Raw genomic sequence first — 18,739 nt, 5'->3', positions numbered from 1 at the left:
GAAACTGTGGTGCGGAAGTTAAATAACTTGCAGAGCCACAATTTGAAAGGAGACAGTCTGGCTCTGCTGCTGCTGCTGCTAAATCACTTCAGTTGTGTCCGACTCTGTGCGACCCCATAGACGGCAGCCCACCAGGCCCCGCCATCCCTGGGATTCTCCAGGCAAGAACACTGGAGTGGGTTGCCATTGCCTTCTCCAATGCATGAAAGTGAAAAGTGAAAGTGAGGTCGCTCAGTCGTGTCCGACTCTTAGCGACCCCATGGACTGCAGGCTGCCAGGCTCCTCCGTCCATGCGATTTTCCAGGCAAGAGTAGTGGAGTGGGGTGCCATTGCCTTCTCCCACTGGAGTCTCTTATTACCCATGATATTATGTAGAAAGAAAAAGTATAGGTTGAAGGTAGAAAATAATTACAACAGTAAAGTAAACTGGAGGGAGGACATTAGAGTCCGATGGGGATAGGAGAAGAAAAAAACAAAGAAAAAAAGCTTGGAATTTCCATATATGAAAACAATGGAAGCAATAGAGAGAGAAACGGATAGTTCTTTAAGAAGGGGAGAAGAAATACATTAGGAGAACAGCAGAGAACAAAGGGTAATATTTCCTCATCAGTTGAGTTCAGTTGTTCAATTGTGCAACCCTACGGACTGCAGCACACCAGACTTCCCTGTCTATCACCAGCTCCTGGAGCTTACTCAAACTCATGTCCGTCAAGTTGGTGATGCCATCCAACCATCTCATCCTCTATCATCCCCTTCTCCTCCTGCCTTGAGTCTTTCCCAGCATCAGGGTCTTTTCAAATGAGTCAGCTCTTTGCATCAGTTGGCCAGGTGGCCAAAGTATTGGAGTTTCAGCTTCAGCATCAGTCCCTCCAATGAATATTCAGGACTGATTTCCTTTAGGATGGACTGGTTGGATTTCCTTGCAGTTCAAGGGACTCTAAAGAGTCTTCTCCAACCCCACAGTTTGAAAGCATCAGTTCTTTGGCGCTCAGCTTTCTTTATAGTCCAACTCTCACATCCATACATGACTACTGGATAAACCATAGCTTTGACTAGATGGACCTTTGTTGGCAAAGTGTTGTCTCTGCTTTTTAATACGCTGTCTAGGTTGGTCATAGCTTTTCTTCCAAGGAGCAAGCGTCTTTTAATTTCATGGCTGCAGTCACCATCTGCAGTGATTTTGGAGCCCCCCAAAATAAAGTTTCTCACTGTTGCCATTGTTTCCCCATCTCTTTGCCATAAAGTGATGGGGCTGGATGCCATGATCTTAGTTTTCTGAATGTTGAGTTTTAAGCCAACTTTTTCAGTCTCCTCTTTCACTTTCATCAAGAGGCTCTTTAGTTCTTCCTCACTTTCTGCCTTAAGGGTGGTGTCATCTGCATATCTGAGGTTATTGATATTTCTCCCAGCAGTCTTAATTCCAGCTTGTTCTTCATCCAGCCCAGCATTTTGCATGATGTACATAATCTGTGACTAATTAGAATTCTAAGGTAGAACTCAGTGTATTTAGGATTCAGAATTTGAACACAGACAGGTGTTAACTGTGTTTAGGGAAATTGCAGTGGAGGAGGGGAAGATGATATAAAGAGTATCTTCTTTAGGAATTGAGTATGGAAGCTTTTAATCTTTGTTCTGGTTCATGTTAAATATCACACCCCATTTATTTTGCAGATTAGATTTAATTTCAGTGTAAAGGTAAATGGAATCCTCTCCATGGAGATTTTTGAGTAAGTCCTTAATCCCTGACTTAAGTTTATGTAATGGTTCTACAGTTTTTCTGTTATTATTGTCCTATTTCCAGTGGGTTCACAGTTTGATTTCTTGACTCAAAGTCACTTTGAAACTTATTTTCCAAGACCCCCACATTTTCTTATTTTCTAGATTAGTTTTTTTAATGAATAAGTAGATTAAACCTTTCATGCCTTTCCCTTTCACTGGAATGAGTAAACTTAAAAATAACCATTTCCTCTTGGTTGTGTGTGCTCAGTCACTCAGTAGTGTCCAACTGTTTGTGACCTCATGGACTGTAGCCAGCCAGACTTGTTGTACATGGAATTTCCCAGGCGAGAATACTGGAGTGGGTTGCCATTTCCTATTCCAGGGGATCTTCCTGACCCAGGGATTGAACCTGTATCTCTTGAGTCTCCTGCATTGGCAGACCACTGCGCCATTCCCCTTGGTTAGTGAAGTGAAAGTCACTCAGTTGTGTCCAACTCTTTGCAACCCCATGGACTATGCAGTCCATGGAATTCTCTAGGCCAGAATACTGGAATGAACAGCCTTTCCCTTCTCCAGGGGATCTTCCCAACCCAGGGATTGAACCCAGGTCTCTCGCATTGCAGGCGGATTCTTTACCAGTTGAGCCATAAGGGAAGCCCAAGAATACTGGAGTGGGTAGCCTATCCCTCCTCCAGGGGATCTTCCTGACCCAGGAATCAAACCAGGGTCTCCTGCATTGCAGACAGATTCTTTACCAACTGAGCAATCAGGGAAGCCCCTTCCCCTTGGTTAATTGGTTACCAAATTTCAGTCATCTCTGGAATTGGTACTAATGCACCTAAATTTGTATCAGGCAGAAATTTGTCTTAGAGTCTTTAATATACGGCTTAGCTTTTCTTTACTTTGCAGGGCAGAGAATGAACCTACTTTGAACCTGTCGAATGGAATTGCTCTTGTCGTAAACTGTCAGCATTACCTGAGGTGAAGGGGAAAGCCTTGTTGTCCCACTCCATTTTTTACTATTATTATGAGTATGAATGTGGGAAGAAATTGAAAATGGTCTCAGTTGTCAATTCTTAGTGCCAAGTGTCAGAATCTCTGTAAGAAAAGTGAAAGTAAAAAAATGTAAGCCATCTGTATTGAAAACTATTATTATTCCTGGCTCCTTGAATGTATTCTTATTTACCTGAGGGCATGCATGTTCCTTCTTCTCTCTAAGCCTTAGTTTCTTCTGTGAATGAATCAAAACAAACTCTGCTAATTCCAATTCCATTTAGGCATGAGAAGAGAGAAATGACTTTAAAAGGTTACTTGCAGTCTTGGATAGAGAGATACTATGAATACAAAGGAATTCTTTGTATATTATTGTTTGTGTGTTAGCATTTTACATAGGCTTAGAAATCATCTTTCTTCCACCTCCACCTTTTTAGACTACAAAAAAAAAAAAAAAAAATCCATGGAGGAGGTGGAAAATAAATGGCATAGAACCCTGTGCTTTGCCTTCTTGTGCTATATCCAATTACTGCAGAATCCAAAGTGAACATGAATTATAGCAAGACAAAGCCTAACTTATGTTTAAGTCCAACTAATTTATTCTTTCTTCAGTAGTTTCTGCCTCTGCTTTATGCCCTGAATCAATACTGGTAGCCATAGGATCTTAAGGCTTGAAGAGGCTGCCTGTGGTTTCTCAATCTGTTTTCATACTCTTGCTCAAAATTACCTCTCCAATTAGAATATGTTTATTCCTTAATATTTGCAGGAAATAAAACCCTCATCCCATATCTTTCTTTAGTAATCTTCTAGCATCATACAATCCCTGCAGGTAGACAGCTTGCTATCATAGATTTACTGAAAGAGTTTAAGCCTCTAAGCTAGTGTTTATGGACATATTTCCCTGGGTGACCTGGTTAGAGAAAGGGGGAAAGGTTTATTAATATTTTTTTTCTGTTTATAAAAGAGCTCTCAGAAAGTAAACAAATACCAGATTTCACAAGATTCTTTCTAAGAGTGGAAGATGTTCCAGTTTTTTCTGATCACTCCTATCAAATAGTAACCTAAGACTTCTTCAGGGGAAAGTGCAGCATATGTAAAAGCAGACATCTAAGAATCACGAGGCCAGTTTTAGGCCATTTGTGATTCAGGGACCGCTGACCCATACCCCACCTCCACCATGCTGATCTTTGAATTATCTTGGAAACTTCTGCTCAGAACCACAGAGTAGTTATAGTAGAGGAAATAGACTTTTGAGAATATAAAACTGCCATTAGCGGGAGCAAAAGCAGGAGCCACGTTGCAATTCCTGAAATGCCAATTTGTCTACTTTTTCCATTGCCTGTGATTCACTGAGTGGGACACAAGTTACTTATTCCAGCAAAATTTATGTGGTGGATTATATGGTTATGCATATGCTAGAGGTTATAAAAAGAATCTTGAATTCCCTTTAAAATAATTTCTTAAGAGGGAAAAAGGCGAAATTTGTCTTACCTGCTTTTTTTTTTGACAGTACACCAAAATTTGACACAACTGAATTACCCTGCAGCAGAATCCATCCTGTGCTGGGACATCCAGTAATGCTCTTCATCCCTGATGATGTGGTGGGAATGGGCTTGTTGGGAGAGCTGACGCTGACTCCAGCCGTGGCTCTGTGTCCTTGCCCGAAGGTCTTTTCCAACCAGCTGAACAGTATCTCTTCCGTTTCCATATCCTTTTGATGACAGAGTCCATGAAAATTTTCAAATTCCTTGTCTTTGAAAATGGATTTTTATATTTCAATCCTAGGAAAGCTGCTAGCATATAAACTCTGTATGTATAAGCTGGTATGATTTGTATAAAAACAAAAATCCAATATGAAAGCTAAGCTTGCAAATTTGTTCAAGAAACTGAAAACTATAAAATATGACCCATGTGCCACCCGGTTTTCATATGGTCCAATGTGACCAGAGCAGGAGTGAATGATGCAAGTAGGAGCAGTGAGGCTGGAAAAGTAGTTTGGAGTTGAATATTTTGGATCTTGAGTGCCACACTAAGGAATGTGAATTTTATTGTGTGTATAATGGGAAACCAGTTAATGTTTTAGGAATCGCCAGCAGCCTTATACAGGGTGGGTGGGAGAGAAAAGTCAGTAATCACTAAGTACATAAGTAAGTGAACTGGGTGAGAGATATTAAGTGCATGAACTAAAGGTGTGATGAGCATGGAAAGGAGAGGTATCACTGGAAGGAATCAACAAAACCAGGTAACCAGTTCCCCGATTTGGCTAGGGAGAGATTAGGGGCAAGAAGTAGCTAAAGTTGCTGTCAACAGCCCTATATGTAGAAGATACAGGGTGGATATAGATATATGGAGATATAGATATATGGAAACAGAAAATAGATGGGGAAGGATTCTTTTGGGGGTGATAAAAAATATCCTAAAACTGATGGTGGTGATGGTTGCACAACTTTTTGAATATACTGAAACCAATTTAATTGTACACTTTAAATGGGTGATTTGTATGATATGTAAATTAAATCTCAGTAAAGCTGTTGGAAAAGATTTCCATGGATGGCTGACAGAATAATGATGCTGGCAACAAGATGAAAATTATAAATAGCAGATCTGAGAAGTAAAGAAGATTAGTTTAGCTTTACATATGTTGCATTTATGTTGCCCGCAGAACATGTTTTAAAAATAGCCATATAGAAATTTTGGTCTGGAATTTGGAAGTGGTCAGATTTTTAGAGATATAGAGCCTCAGTGTTTTTTCCATAGGTGAGTGATTATGGTATAGTATATGCTATGGCTAGAATGACACAGGAGTGAACAAGTATATTGTTTGAAGGATTCTCACACTATATGTGTGTGAACTTTAAGTGATATTTACATTTACTATGAATACTGTTATGGTTGAGTTTAAATCTGTCTCCTTACCTGTGTTCTGCTTATTCCTTGTATTTTATTTTCTTTTCCTTGAAGGCAGACTGGATAAGGTGTAGTTGTGTACTATAAAACCTAAAGCTATCCCTAAGTTAATACCACGAAGAGTTATAACTAGTAAGTCAAAAAGGGGGATAAAATGGAATTATTAAAAATACCCAATCCAAAATAGAATCCAAAAATAGAAAAGAAGAAAAAGGAAATAAAATACAAGGAACAAACAGAAAATACATAACAAGATGATAGATTTAAATGCAACCATAACAGAATTCATATTAAATGTAAATAGTTTAAACAATCCAATTAATTAAAAGACATTCACACATCCTGACTCTTCAGATGCACCACTCTTATTCTTAGTTTGCAACACTTCAAAGCTCCCTGGCTCTAAACAGCGAATGTGTTGGCCTCAGCTCGTGCGTTAACGCCTTCGTGAGTTTGTGGGAGAGTTCACTTATAGACACTGCCTCCCTTTGCTCTGTTGTGACTTTCAATAATGTCCCCGTGCCCACTGAATTTTAATCTTCACACTTACTGCCTCCTGTTTACCTTATTAAAAAGAGGATTAAAACAGAAAAATGAAAGAAAATATATATTCTGAGCTTATTAGCTTTGGTCCAGGGGGACAAAAAGAGCTTACGCAGTGGTTCTTAACTGGGTTCTTTTGCCCTCAGAGGACATCTGGCAATGTCTGGAGACATTTTGATCCTTATGACTGGAGGCAGAGGTGATACTGGCATCTAGTGGGAGTGGGTGGAAACCAGGGATGCTGCTTTAGCATCCTGTAGTGCACGGGACAGCCCCACAGTAAAGAAGCATCCGGCCCAGAGTGTCAGTGTGCCAAGGTCGAGAAACACTGGGTCATAGGGAGGGTGTGGGTGGGACTAGAAAGTCAAGGGGAGGAAACCATTTTAGAGGCCTGTCTTTCTTAGTCCTGGTTAGAGAGTAGGTTGGAGAAGGTGAAGCATTTCCTTCTCAATCTGAACATACTCGTACTCACTGGAAAATATTCTTTGGTATATGTTTTTAATTAAGGATGCATCACATGGTATTACAGTTTATTGGTTTTTATGTGTGTCTCCCATACTGTAAATCTGACTTGAAGGTAGGTATTAAATCTGTATATTCATGTTTGTATCCCCAGAATTTAGTATAGTATCGTGTTTAGCCTGTGTTATTAATACCATTCAAACCTATGATTTAAAGAGTAGGATCGATAAATAAACAAATTGTCCCCATACTGTACTGGTAGCTTACACTCGTTAAACGTGGAATAGATTTCTGAAGATTCTAGTGGTTCAATCTTTGGTGACTCACATCTATCCTTAATGTGGAAAGGGCTTAATATGTAATTGCCTAGCTTGCTAGTTTATTTCTGAGTGTGTGAACCAGGTCAGTGTTGCATTTGTTTTTTGCAAATGAATACATAATCAGAAAAAACTAACATTTTGGAGTTTTCTTTAGCCACTATACATATTTCTGTATGGACCTTCAGGTCTGCCTCTGATATTTCCAAATTCAGAGCAGCCAACTACTCCTGTCTTCAAAGACGCCTCTTATTTCATTGACTGGAAGAAATACCACTTGTGTATGGTGCCCAATTTGGATCTCAGTTTAGACAGGGGTAAATCTCTCTCTCTGTCTTTGTTTGCATAGGAATAAAGAACTCTGTAAAATATTAGAGAAATGCAAGAAAACATAAATAGCAAATATATATAAGAATAGGACCTAGTGATCTGATGGCTTAGGTTGAGGGTACAGGTAGGAGTCTGGCTAAGTCTGAGAGTCCACGTGAAGTGAGTCATACAGGTGTCAACAGGCAAAGCCCCACCAGAGCCTAACTGTTTTGGTATTACGTGTTAATGCTGGTTCCCCTCTCATTTCTACTGCCTCCTCTATTCCTGGTCTCCATGAAGTAGGCAATGGGCCTTTACTTTCTAGGGATTTGTTCAGAAGGTTTCTATTGTACCTTAATCTGTCAACTCTGGAGTTTTAAAAAGGTTATTAAAGTTGCAGTCACATCTTTGACCTATTGTGGAAGAGAAACATTTCCCAATGAAATCAGAAAAATCCATATAAAATTACTTAGAAAAAATATACTACTACATAAAGGCAAGGCAGAAGTATCAGCCATATAGTAATAAACCTGGGAAACTGACTGTGCTATTCATATAGAGCCTAACCACATTGGCTTTGGGTGAATCATGCTGAAAATTGGATGCTTAATAATTCGACCAACAAATGAAACTGAGAAATAGGAATATGCAACCATAAGCTGATGTCTAGGAGTTTTATATTCTTGAACTTGACTTTTGTTAGCCAGAATCCTTTGATATTTAAAAGATAGTCTGTTCAACTGGATCCTGAGGAATTTCACCAGTAGGGAGGAGGTATTCAGGGAGGAGTTATTCTAGAGTTATAACTGGTATGAGAAGATTGAGGCCCCCTGATACAGGGATGTATCTCTGAGAGAAAGAATCTTCATCTAGGAAGAAGGCCTCATGGTGAGGCTCTTTTCTCTTGAGTAGGTAGTTTTTCCAGAGGGTGGCATGAAAGGAGGTATCCTTGGACTCCTGTAGGTAAGTGGTTTCGTGAGGAAAGTATGTTTGGTCTTAATAAGGCTGTGGCCACAACTGTGGGCTGGCTCTTGTTTTTTATATTAAGAAAGGCCACAGACACTGAGCTAATAGTGGAGGTGAAGATTAGGTGCCCAGGCGCTGAGGAAGACATTATGTTTAACTGGCCAAGAAATGCCAACGATGGCCTCTGTCACTAGCCACTCAGACCTCTGGCAGCACTTATATAATGCCATCAGTGGGGGTGAAGGGTTTCCTCTGCTGTCTTGGTACCCGAGTCCAAATTCCATTTTCTCTTCCTGGCTTTGACCCTTGTTAGGGGGTCTTAGTAACTTGAATGGTGATTCATGTTCCTCTGAAAGTGAGGCAAGTGAATGAATGACATGTGTTATTGTCTGTTAATGTTTTTGTTTAAACTGAATTGGACCACATGGATTGTACTTTAAAAGATTAAGGTGCTAGAAAGTGACTGTAGGGATCAGATTACATGGGAATACAAATATCAGATAGCATTGTGGTTAAGAGCACAGATTTTGGGATTAGTCTAAACAGTTCCATCACCTACTGTCTCATGTCGGGCAATGTATTTAACCTATCTGTGCCTCTTTTCTTGTCCATAAAAGAACCTAAGACTAGGTCCCATACCATAGTGCGGTGAAATGTAAATGTTGAGATAGTTCACGCCAATTTCATGTGGTACATGGCATGTAGTGCTCTTTTACTAGTGATACCCACATCTTACTAGCCTCTTACTGCTGATACCTACCTTAGAAAGTAACTGGAGGAATGAATTTATTGTATAATGCTTCTCAGTTAATTCTAAGGAATGCTGTTCGGTTTGCATTTTACACACCCAGTTGTTATTTTGATGTTCTTCTTGTGAGTCACTATTATTTTCTTCCATCATGTGGGTAGAGAAACAGATTCAGGAGGAGAAGGGAGTGTTCAAATTTAGATCTATCTCAGGCCCCTCTTTGTTTGAAGCATAGGTTGTTTATTCACTTAGCTTTTTGAGGGCTTTACCTATCTTAGGATATTCTGTAATATCTCATCCTCTAGGTTCGGTGCTTCCAGATGTGAGTTATCAGGTGGAATCCAGTGAGGGAGAAGATCAGTCTCAGAATATGGGCCCCCAGGGACAAACTGTGCTGCTTTTTCTCTTTGTGGATTTCTACAGAGAATTTCCAGGCCAGAAAATGGAACTCTGGGGTAGGTATAGAAGAATGGGGCTGCCAGTTTGGATGTGCTTAAATGTTAAGAGAATAAATAAAAGAGACTTGGGGACTTCCCTGGTGGTCCAGTAGCTAAGACTCGATGCTCCTAAACTCTCCAGTGCAATCCCTGGTTAGGGAACTAGATCCCACATGTGTCAACTAAGAGTTCACATGCTACGACTAAAGATCCCACAACAAAGATCAAACATCCCATGTGCTGCAGCTAAGACCTGGTGCAGCCAAACAAATCAATAAAAATATTTTTAAAAGAAAGGAGACTTTACATGAAGCATAAATCTGAATAGATATGCTTCTGTAGAATAACACATTTCAGTGAAAAACTTAAATAAGTTAAATTATATGCTCTGTGAGAAAGATCTATATCTTGAAGCATCACCTAGATGATGACAGTCCCAGATTTGGTTGACCAGAAATCAGCAGACACTTCCTGTTGGTCCCTACAGAGTATATTACCTTAGACAGGTAGTTCTCAACCTCAGCTGCACAATATATTACCTGAGGAGCTTCTAAAAAATGCCCACGCCTCATCCCTAGAGATTTGGGTTTCCTTGGACTGAAGTGGGCTTCAGGTGTCAGTATGTTTTTAAAGCTTCTCAGGTTGGAGTACTATTCACCATCCTCCTGCTTTCCCAAGTACAATCAAGAAAAGCTATCAGTCTTGGCCTTAACACAACATCTCAAATTCAGCACAAGGAGGTGTGGGAGTGCATTGGTGTGAATGGCTTTGTGGGACTGCCACATCGACCTCTGGAATAGGACAAAGAGTCCTTGTTCAGGCATACAGATGCCTTTGGCATTTATCTAACCGATAGGTAATAACCTGCTATCAGAAGGTTCTCTCTGTTACAGCTGTGATTTACATCCTGTTTTGTGCTCCATGAAACACATGCATCAGAATCACCTGGAGTATTTGAAAATGTGCAGCTTCCTGGGCAAGGATTTACTCAGTTTTGCTAATGTAAATATCTGTATGGCTCAGGAATATGCTTTTTTTAACAAAATTCTCAGGTGATTCCTAAACATGGTACAATTTGAAAACCACTGAATATAAGAGTTGATGCTTTGATGAATTGTGGTGCTGGAGAAGACTCTTGAGAGTCCCTTGGGCTGCAAGAAGATCAAACCAGTCAATCCTAAAGGAAATCAACCCTGAATACTCATTGGAAGGACTGATGCTGAAGCTCCAGTACTTTGGCTGCCTGATGTGAAGAGCTGACTCATTGGAAAAGACCCTGATGCTGGGAAAGATTGAGGGCAGGAGGCGAAGGGGACGACAGAGTGAGATGATTGGATGGCATCAGTAACTCAGTGGACATGAGTTTGAGCAAACTCTGGGAGATAGTGAAGGACAGAGAAACCTGGCGTGCTGTAGTCCATGGGGTTGCAGAGTCGGACATGACTTAGTGACTGAACAAATAAGAGTGGCTTATGCATTTGAATCCAGTAAAGTCTGAGACATAAAGTTAAGTGTTCCTCAGTGCCCTCGGAAACTCTGAAGGAAGTAGCAAGAAGTGGAGCTTCTGAATGTCTGGGGAAATGTTCACAAGCCTCCCTTTCGGGGCTCCTGACATGTTTCTGTGTTATCCTTCCTTTGTGGGCCAGTGTTTTTTCTTAAGACTTTACTCTCTAGGCATTCCAGTGCTGTTTGGTGTGGCCCTGTTCCCACTGAGTCATAAGAAAAATGAGACAGCTTACAACCCCAGATCAAAAGAGCTGACATCGACTGGTGCCAGTTATTTGTTGAACCTGTGGGATTCTTCCTGCTGCCAAGCTTCCATGCCTCTCCTCCTTTTCCCCACCATGTAGATAATCTTTAGGAGAGAAGCACTGCTTTCCTGGGCTCCGGCTTGCAGCTCTTTGAAGAGCTAGTGTTCCCTGGTGCCCCACTGTTCCATTCATTAAGATGCTGGAATGGAAACGTAGAAGAGAGACAGTCTGTGAGGCTTCCAACTAGGAGGTCAAACGTGAAAATGCCTAGGGCTGTTTGTTACCTGCTTCTGCTCGCCTGGACAGAGGCTCTTAAAAGAAGCAGCTAAGTATGGTGGAAAGGACTTCAGGGTACAATCAAGAGACCTGGGGTTAATTTTTAGTTCTGCTATCAAATTCCTTAATGACTTTTGGGAAGCAAGTCACATGAATTATCTGATCCTTCCTTTTCATATATTTAACATGAGATTGTTGGGTGAGGTGCTATCAAAGCCCTTCCAAGTCTAAAGACCCTCTTAAGATGTAAGATCTAGTATTTTTAGGCATTTTTTTTTTTTTAGGTCTGCTATGTTCAGTCTTCCCTAGGATGATATAAAGTCTGGTACCCATCCTGAATCCTATTAAATATACTTCCTCAGAAACCAGGGTTACCTATCGTTCTTCTAGAACTGTACTAGTTTGCACACCTCTGTTTAGCTTGACTCTGAAGGCCTGCAGCATTTCAGGTAGTTGTAAGAAGTATTAGATGAAATTGAAATTCATCACTGCATCAGTAAACAGAGCAGTTATTATCTTAAAATTCCTGGGGCTTCCCTGCTGGTCCAGTGGTTCAGATGCTGTGCTTCCACTGCAGCAGATTGGGGTTCAATCCCTGGTCAGGGAAGTTCTGCATGCCATGAGGTGCAGCAAAAAATAAATTTTTAAAAATAAATAAAATTTCCTTAGACATCTGAGAGTTTAGGACTAGCTTTTGAAGAAGATGCACTGTAAGGGTAGGTAGATATAGACACATGTAGTAATTTTATAGATTATGTAGTGATTTTATTTTCTTTTCCCCCTCTTCTTTTTCATATCCTTGAAAGCTTTCTCCAGAGCTCCTTTTAGGAAACAGATTGTACAGAACTACAGTCTGTTTCCATGTGTCTTAAAAAAAATCACTGAATTGGCCTTCTGCCTACCTTGTCATGGTAACTTTTCTATGATTAACTCGTTATTTTGCCACAGTGTTAAAGGCATCTGGTGGTATAAGCAGTTTTAGGAATGAAACTATAGCTTTTCAATTAAATGACTGCTTTCAAAGGAGGTCAAACTGATTTCTTAAGGCTATTCTTAGGACCAAACTATAGAAAATAGTAATCCAAATGATATTGTCATAGCAATAGTGATATTTTCTGAGTATTGCAATGTACATCCCAAAACACTTCCTATGTATTATCCCAGTTTATCTGCACAGAATACCCATGATAGCAAGTGGTAAAAGCCACTTTCTGCAATAAAATGAGAAGCGTTTGAAGTGACGTGGTCACTATTAGTTGGTAGTAGAATCGACCGTGGAGTCTGTGTTCACTCCAGTTCCAGACCCCTTTTGAGCAGAGCACGTACTACCTTCCCCTCCAGGAAAGCATCACGGTGCCTTGTGGTAGAAAATATTCCTTCTGACTTCCATTTTAAACACAGCCCTGAGAAAAGCATGCCAGCCTTACCTTTGAGCAGACCATCCAGAGTAGAAAAGCACTGAAAAAGAAAGATTAAGAAGCATTTTCTCCAGGTACCCTGAAAAGTAAATTTGTCTTCCTCTATTATATTCTTCCTCTATATCAGGATCATCAATGCTAAAGTATTGTTTAATGATGTATTTTGCCCATCAACCTCACGTGTTAGCTTTTCTGAAGGATGCTGAGCAGTGGTGCCTGTGGTTACTTTATCAGAGATAATCCCCCATTTAAAAAGACTATACCAGAACTTCCCTGGTGGTCCAGTGGTTAAAAATCTGCCTGCCAATGCAGGGGACACAGGTTTGATCCCTGGTTGGGGAAGATCCCACTTGCTGTGGAGCAGCTGAGCCCATGCTCCACGACTACTGAGCCTGTGCCCTGGAGCCTGGGAGCCACAACTACGGAGCCCATGTGCTGCGACCACTGAAGCCTTTGCCTAGAGCTGGTGCACCGCAACGAAGAGTAGCCCCCACTCAGCACAGCTAGAGAAAAGGCAGTGCATCAGTGATGACCCAGCTCAAAACAAACAAAAATAAATAAGTAAGAAGACTACACCGGCAGTTCTCAGAGTCATCTTTGATACCCTGACAGCAACAGCGGTGCTCACCCGCAGTGACACTCCAGATAGTTAGACGTACTCTCCAGGAGGCTTTGCCTTTCCTTTCGGAGTCACTGGTGTCACTGTTTAGAGTATGGTGTATATTTCTGTTTCTGATGTGAATTAAAGAGGATCCTTCATCTGATTCTTCAAACATAATATTCTGCACTTTTAGTGAGCTTTCTGTCCTTTGTAAGTGGAAATTGGGTAGGTTTGTAAGTTTTGGGGTTTGTGTGTGTGTGTGTGTGTGTGTGTCTAAAAAAGCAATTATTTGTGGATGGGTGGAAGTGGCCTCTTCTGTCAAGAGGCCTCTTTGTCATCCTCAGCCGTGACTCAGAGCACATGAACAGCAGTCTTGAAGTGGTCATTCTCACTCAAGGTTACCAACATTCTCCCTCTCCTTAGGAGTCCACACTTTGCTCTCAACTCATCTCAGGGCCATCCTCAGGGAGAGCCACAGTGTGGTGCAAGGTTGCATCCAGGCCGCTGTGGACCAGGCCTTGGAGCAGCATCACCAGGCTGTCAAGGTAATAAGAAATTCACAGCTCCCTTTCTCCTCCTCTCTCTCAGAGAAAGACAGAGTATCTGGCAGACGGGGGCTGAGAGCCCTTCCTCCCTTAATGCTTCTTCCTCTTCTCTTTTGTCACCTGGGCTGATCTTATAAACTGCCTCTAGCCTTGGAACTCAGGCTTTAGTCTAGACGGATCACTGTAACCACTTGCTTAGTCTTACCTCCTTGTAGGTGAGTTTGAGTAAAGAGGGGCAAAATAATAGACGGGGGAAATGGCTGACGATAAACCTTTTTTTTTTTTTGAGAGCAAGTTTTATGTTCTTTTTGGAACATGTGACTGACTTCATTGTGTTTCTTCACAAGCAGAACGGGCTTGGTTCTGCCTGCCCGTCAGTTGGTTTTCAGCACTCCTATATGCCAGGGGACAGGAAAACATTTATAATGGAGGAACACTGCACACTGAACTCAGGACTCTATATTAATTCTAGGTACTTTTACACATTGAACTAACTTGTATATTAACTTATAGTGCCATTAATGTCTTCTCTCTCTCACACACTGAGGTGCTTTATTATTCTAACCATAGTGAAGTGAAAGTCACTCAGTCATGTCCAACTCTTTGTGACTCCAAGGACTGTAGCCTGCCAGGCTCCTCTGTCCATGGAATTCTCCAGGCAAGAATACTGGAGTGGGTTGCCATTTCCTTCTCCAGGGGATCTTCCCAACTCAGGGATTGAATCCAAGTCTCCTGCATTGCAGGCAGATTCTTTACTGTCTGAACTACCAGAGGGGCCCTAGAATATTTATTCTAGGTAGTTCTACACATTGAACTATCATTGTATATTAATTTATAGTGCCATTAATGTCTTCTCTCTTTCACACACCAAGGTGCTTTATTATTCTAACCATAAGTTCTAGACAAATTGATACCATATGCATGCACTTAGCCTGAAATTTAATTGAAGTATAGTTAATTGATAAGGTTGTATTACTGCTGTACAGCAGAATGATTCAGTTATACATACATGTACATGCTTTTTTAAAGAAAAATTCTATTCCATTATGGTTTATCACAGGATATTGAATATCGTTCTCTGGATTATATAGTAGGACCTCGTTATTTATTCTGTACATAAAAGTTTACATCAATGCACCTCTCTCTTATCTATATTTCCCCTGCTCACACATGCTTCTAGAGCTACTGTTTCAGTAAATCTTAAATTCTCCCTCCATTTGCTAATCCTTTATAGCATCACTTTGTCTTCATATCTGGCTTTCTGAATTCCTCCATCTTGTATACTTTTGGTAACACATTTATTACTTAACATGCCCTCCTTTTCAAGCAAAAAACAACCACACTGAGAGTAAAGCTTGAAGCATTTTATTTTTTAATGGTAAGTATATCTGCTTTATTGCCCAGTGTCTTACTGCTTGTCTTTTCTGAATATATCTATGTCAATAAGTCACCTCTGTGAAAGGAGATAACATTTTTAATGTATTTAAATTCCTTAAGTGTCCTTTATATGTCACGATCTTAGTAAGTATTGTTGGTGGAAGGGGAAGCATTATTGAAATCCTGCTCTGACTCAAATATTTGGTCCCTTTAGGATTCTCTGAACCAGCAGTTTCGGATTATTATAAACTATGGTCTCCCTCTTCCTTGTTTCATTCCCTAGGCTCATCAGAAACTACAGTCCTCACTGTCAGTGGCTGTGGATTCCATCATGAGTATTATGACTGGAAGCACAAACAGCACCTTCCGGAAGACCTGCCTCCAGATGCTTCAGGTTGGTAAGGATTAGAGATGCTTAAAGGTGTGGGGTTTTAATGACATTCTGCTGCCTCTCTTAGTAATACGTGCAGTGCTCTTAGAAACATTATTTACTTTGATCCTACTATGATTCTACCTAAGTAAGTGTTTTATGATGTGTTCATTGAATAGAGTGATGTATGTACTATTTTATAAATGAGAAAACAAGTTATTTAGGATTTCTGTTTCCTTTAGGTCATACAGATGATTACAAGCAGAGCTAGGATTAGGTCATGAGTCCCAATTTCTTACTGAAGAGTGTTCTATTACATCATGGTGACAGAATATATTGGAAATAACTGAGCAACAATAAGCATTACATATGTTTGGCAGTTTGGAATAGTGTAACAAGGTTTGGAATCAGAGGCCTGAGTTCAAATCTTGACTCATTTACTTATTAGCTATGTGGACTTAGGCCTGTACTGAGCTTTTCTGTGGTTCATCTACAAATTAGAAAAAATAGTAGTATGTCACAGGGCTATTATGAAGTTGAGGGCTAAATGTGAATATGTGTAACACATGGTAGATTCTTTAATAAATGTTGGTTTCTTTCCTCCCTTCCTCCCTTCCAATGTGTGTTGACCAACTGGTATTATCAGTGGGGTAACATTCATTCCGTGTCAGTTGCTTCATTTTGTGTACTTTTCTCTTGAGAAAATAGTGTAATATAATTAATAAAATTTATCACTTAACTTTTGCATATTTATCTCATATATATTATATAATTATAGCCAAAGTATTCTATATTAATATATAATTTGACCTTTTCCCTTGTTTCAACAGTCTTAAAATACTGGTTAACCACTATTCCACTGTGTTGGTTTAATATAACTTAATAAACCATTCCCCTACTGACAGATATTTAAGCTGTTTACATTCTTTCTGCCAATAAATAGTTCAGTTAATACCTGTATGTGATATCTTGCTTCTTTTGAACCATTTCCTAGAAAAAATTTCTATAAATGGAGTTAATGGGTCAAAGTGTGTAACACCTTTATAATCTAGTGCATCTTCTCACAGCTTCACCTTTCTGGGTCATGTGGGTAGCACAAGGTATTAAGAAGGACACTATACTGGCAATCCTAAAGTTAGCCCTAACTTTCATACTAACTGGCTGTGAGATCTTAGGTAGGTCACCTCTCCTGTTTGAATTTCAGATTTCTCATCTATAACAGTGTGTTGTATTAGGAGACTACTCAGGTCCCCTTTAATATCTTACAATTCTATACTAAAGTTGAGGCTGTTACCCATTCCTTATAGATGCAAACTACATTACTGTTCCTTTCCTCCCTGAAAGATTTATCTGGGGGAAAAAGTTCCTATATCAGCCTTCGTTGTTCAGTAGATACCTTTGTGCTCTTGGAACTTGTTTTAGAGGAAAGCAGTTTATGTAACCTCTTCACAGACAGATGGCTCTCTGGGATATATAATCTCCTACAGAGATAGGAGAACAAAGACCTTGTGTGATTGATCTCACTTAGGTAACAGAATCTGGAAGATATATAGGAGCCACAACTGCCTGTCCCATGTCAAGTATCCCCGACCTTCCTTCTGCTTACTCTGTGTCCATGGGAACTAGGGAAACTTCTAATACAACATGAAGGATGTCATTGGTTTGCCTTTCTATCTGTCTCGTCCTCTCCCCATATAAACTTCCTGTGGGTACTCACCCTTTGGTTGCCAGAACTGGAACTCAGCATGTTCTATCTCTGGCCCTTTTTAGGCAGCTGACACACAGGAATTTGGGACCAAGCTGCATAAATCATTTCATGAAGTCACCCAGCACCGATTTCTTTACCACTGCTCACAGGAGGTGAAGCAGGTAAGTGTAAAGTAATAATCAGTACTTTGGTGAAAATCTCCCATTTGATATATGAGAAACCTGAATACACAGGGATTAGGTGTACTGCTTTAGGCTGCACAATCGGAGGGTAGCCTTTCAGCAGGGAAGCCTGTGGTTTAGAAAAACTTCATAGAACATAGTATTACATAGAGGTTAAGAGCATGATTAGCAATGTCACTTGAATTCCATTTCTGCCACTACCTAGTTTGCATGGTATTATTATAGAAGCTATTTATTCCAACTCTCAGTTTCTATAGCAGTAAAATAAAAATGATGCATACCTAAAATGATTGTTGTAAGGTCTGAATAAGAGAATTATGTGAACTACCAGCACATAGCTACTTTTATGATGATGATGATATGATGGAATTCTTATGTTTAGTTTTGCCAAATAAAAAACATACTTTTATCTGTTCACCTTTTTGGATACCAGAGATATAGAATTATATTAGTTGGCGTCTCTGCCCTCAGGGGGCTCAAATAGTTACCGGCTTCTCTACTGAGTGATATTTCCTGATTCTAGGTGTAGGTAGTAATAGTGTTCAAGCTGAAGCCCACCTTTCTGACTTTCTTGGCAATAATCAGCAGTACTGACTTTTTTGGAATTGAAGTATAAGATGAGTAAATAAAAGAGATTAAGGGGGAAATTATGATGCTGTGGCGTTTGGCCAAGATAGAGTAACAGGGACCAGATTTACCCTCTTGCCTGAAACAACCAAAAATCTGGACAGTAACAAAGAGTACAACATATGAAACAATGGTTCTGAAGACATTGGACCTCAGAAAATGGATGGGATAGTCATTCTTGAGAGACGGAAAGCAAATGAATTGAGCTTTATGATTGCCCTCACACGCCACCTAGAGAAAGCACAGAGGCTGTAGAACAGGGAGAGGGAATCCAGGCAGAGCCCAGTGGTCTCCCTGAATTGAGTAGATGAAGCTGGGGATCCAGGGATGCCAGTGCAGCTCAAGTTTTCAGGGCAGAGTAGCAGAGAAGAGAGAGCTCTCTTTAGTTCCTCTCTTTAGTATTCAGTTGAATACTGGTCAGTTCATTCATGTGAAAAAACTGTCCAGGTAAAGAACCACTCAGAAGGATTAAAGGGAACAATA

At 40.2% G+C, this 18,739-nt stretch overlaps 1 protein-coding gene across 1 annotated transcript in view; it reads left to right on the top strand.

The window, feature by feature from the left end:
- Nucleotides 1-18,739, top strand: part of TOP6BL (TOP6B like initiator of meiotic double strand breaks) — an 86,445-nt gene that overhangs the window by 53,759 nt on the left and 13,947 nt on the right. The window contains exons 6-13 of the mRNA XM_055580711.1: nucleotides 1,672-1,727; nucleotides 2,629-2,700; nucleotides 4,223-4,418; nucleotides 7,108-7,258; nucleotides 9,270-9,419; nucleotides 13,871-13,992; nucleotides 15,653-15,763; nucleotides 17,510-17,608. Of these exons, the coding sequence (XP_055436686.1) occupies nucleotides 1,672-1,727; nucleotides 2,629-2,700; nucleotides 4,223-4,418; nucleotides 7,108-7,258; nucleotides 9,270-9,419; nucleotides 13,871-13,992; nucleotides 15,653-15,763; nucleotides 17,510-17,608 (957 nt within the window). The remainder of the gene's footprint in view (nucleotides 1-1,671; nucleotides 1,728-2,628; nucleotides 2,701-4,222; nucleotides 4,419-7,107; nucleotides 7,259-9,269; nucleotides 9,420-13,870; nucleotides 13,993-15,652; nucleotides 15,764-17,509; nucleotides 17,609-18,739) is intronic.

The sequence above is a fragment of the Bubalus kerabau genome, chromosome 5 (genome assembly GCF_029407905.1).
Source record: "Bubalus kerabau isolate K-KA32 ecotype Philippines breed swamp buffalo chromosome 5, PCC_UOA_SB_1v2, whole genome shotgun sequence".
Lineage (NCBI taxonomy): Eukaryota > Metazoa > Chordata > Mammalia > Artiodactyla > Bovidae > Bubalus > Bubalus kerabau.
Note: the sequence above shows the minus strand (reverse complement) of the source record. Positions and strands in the feature narration are given on the sequence as shown.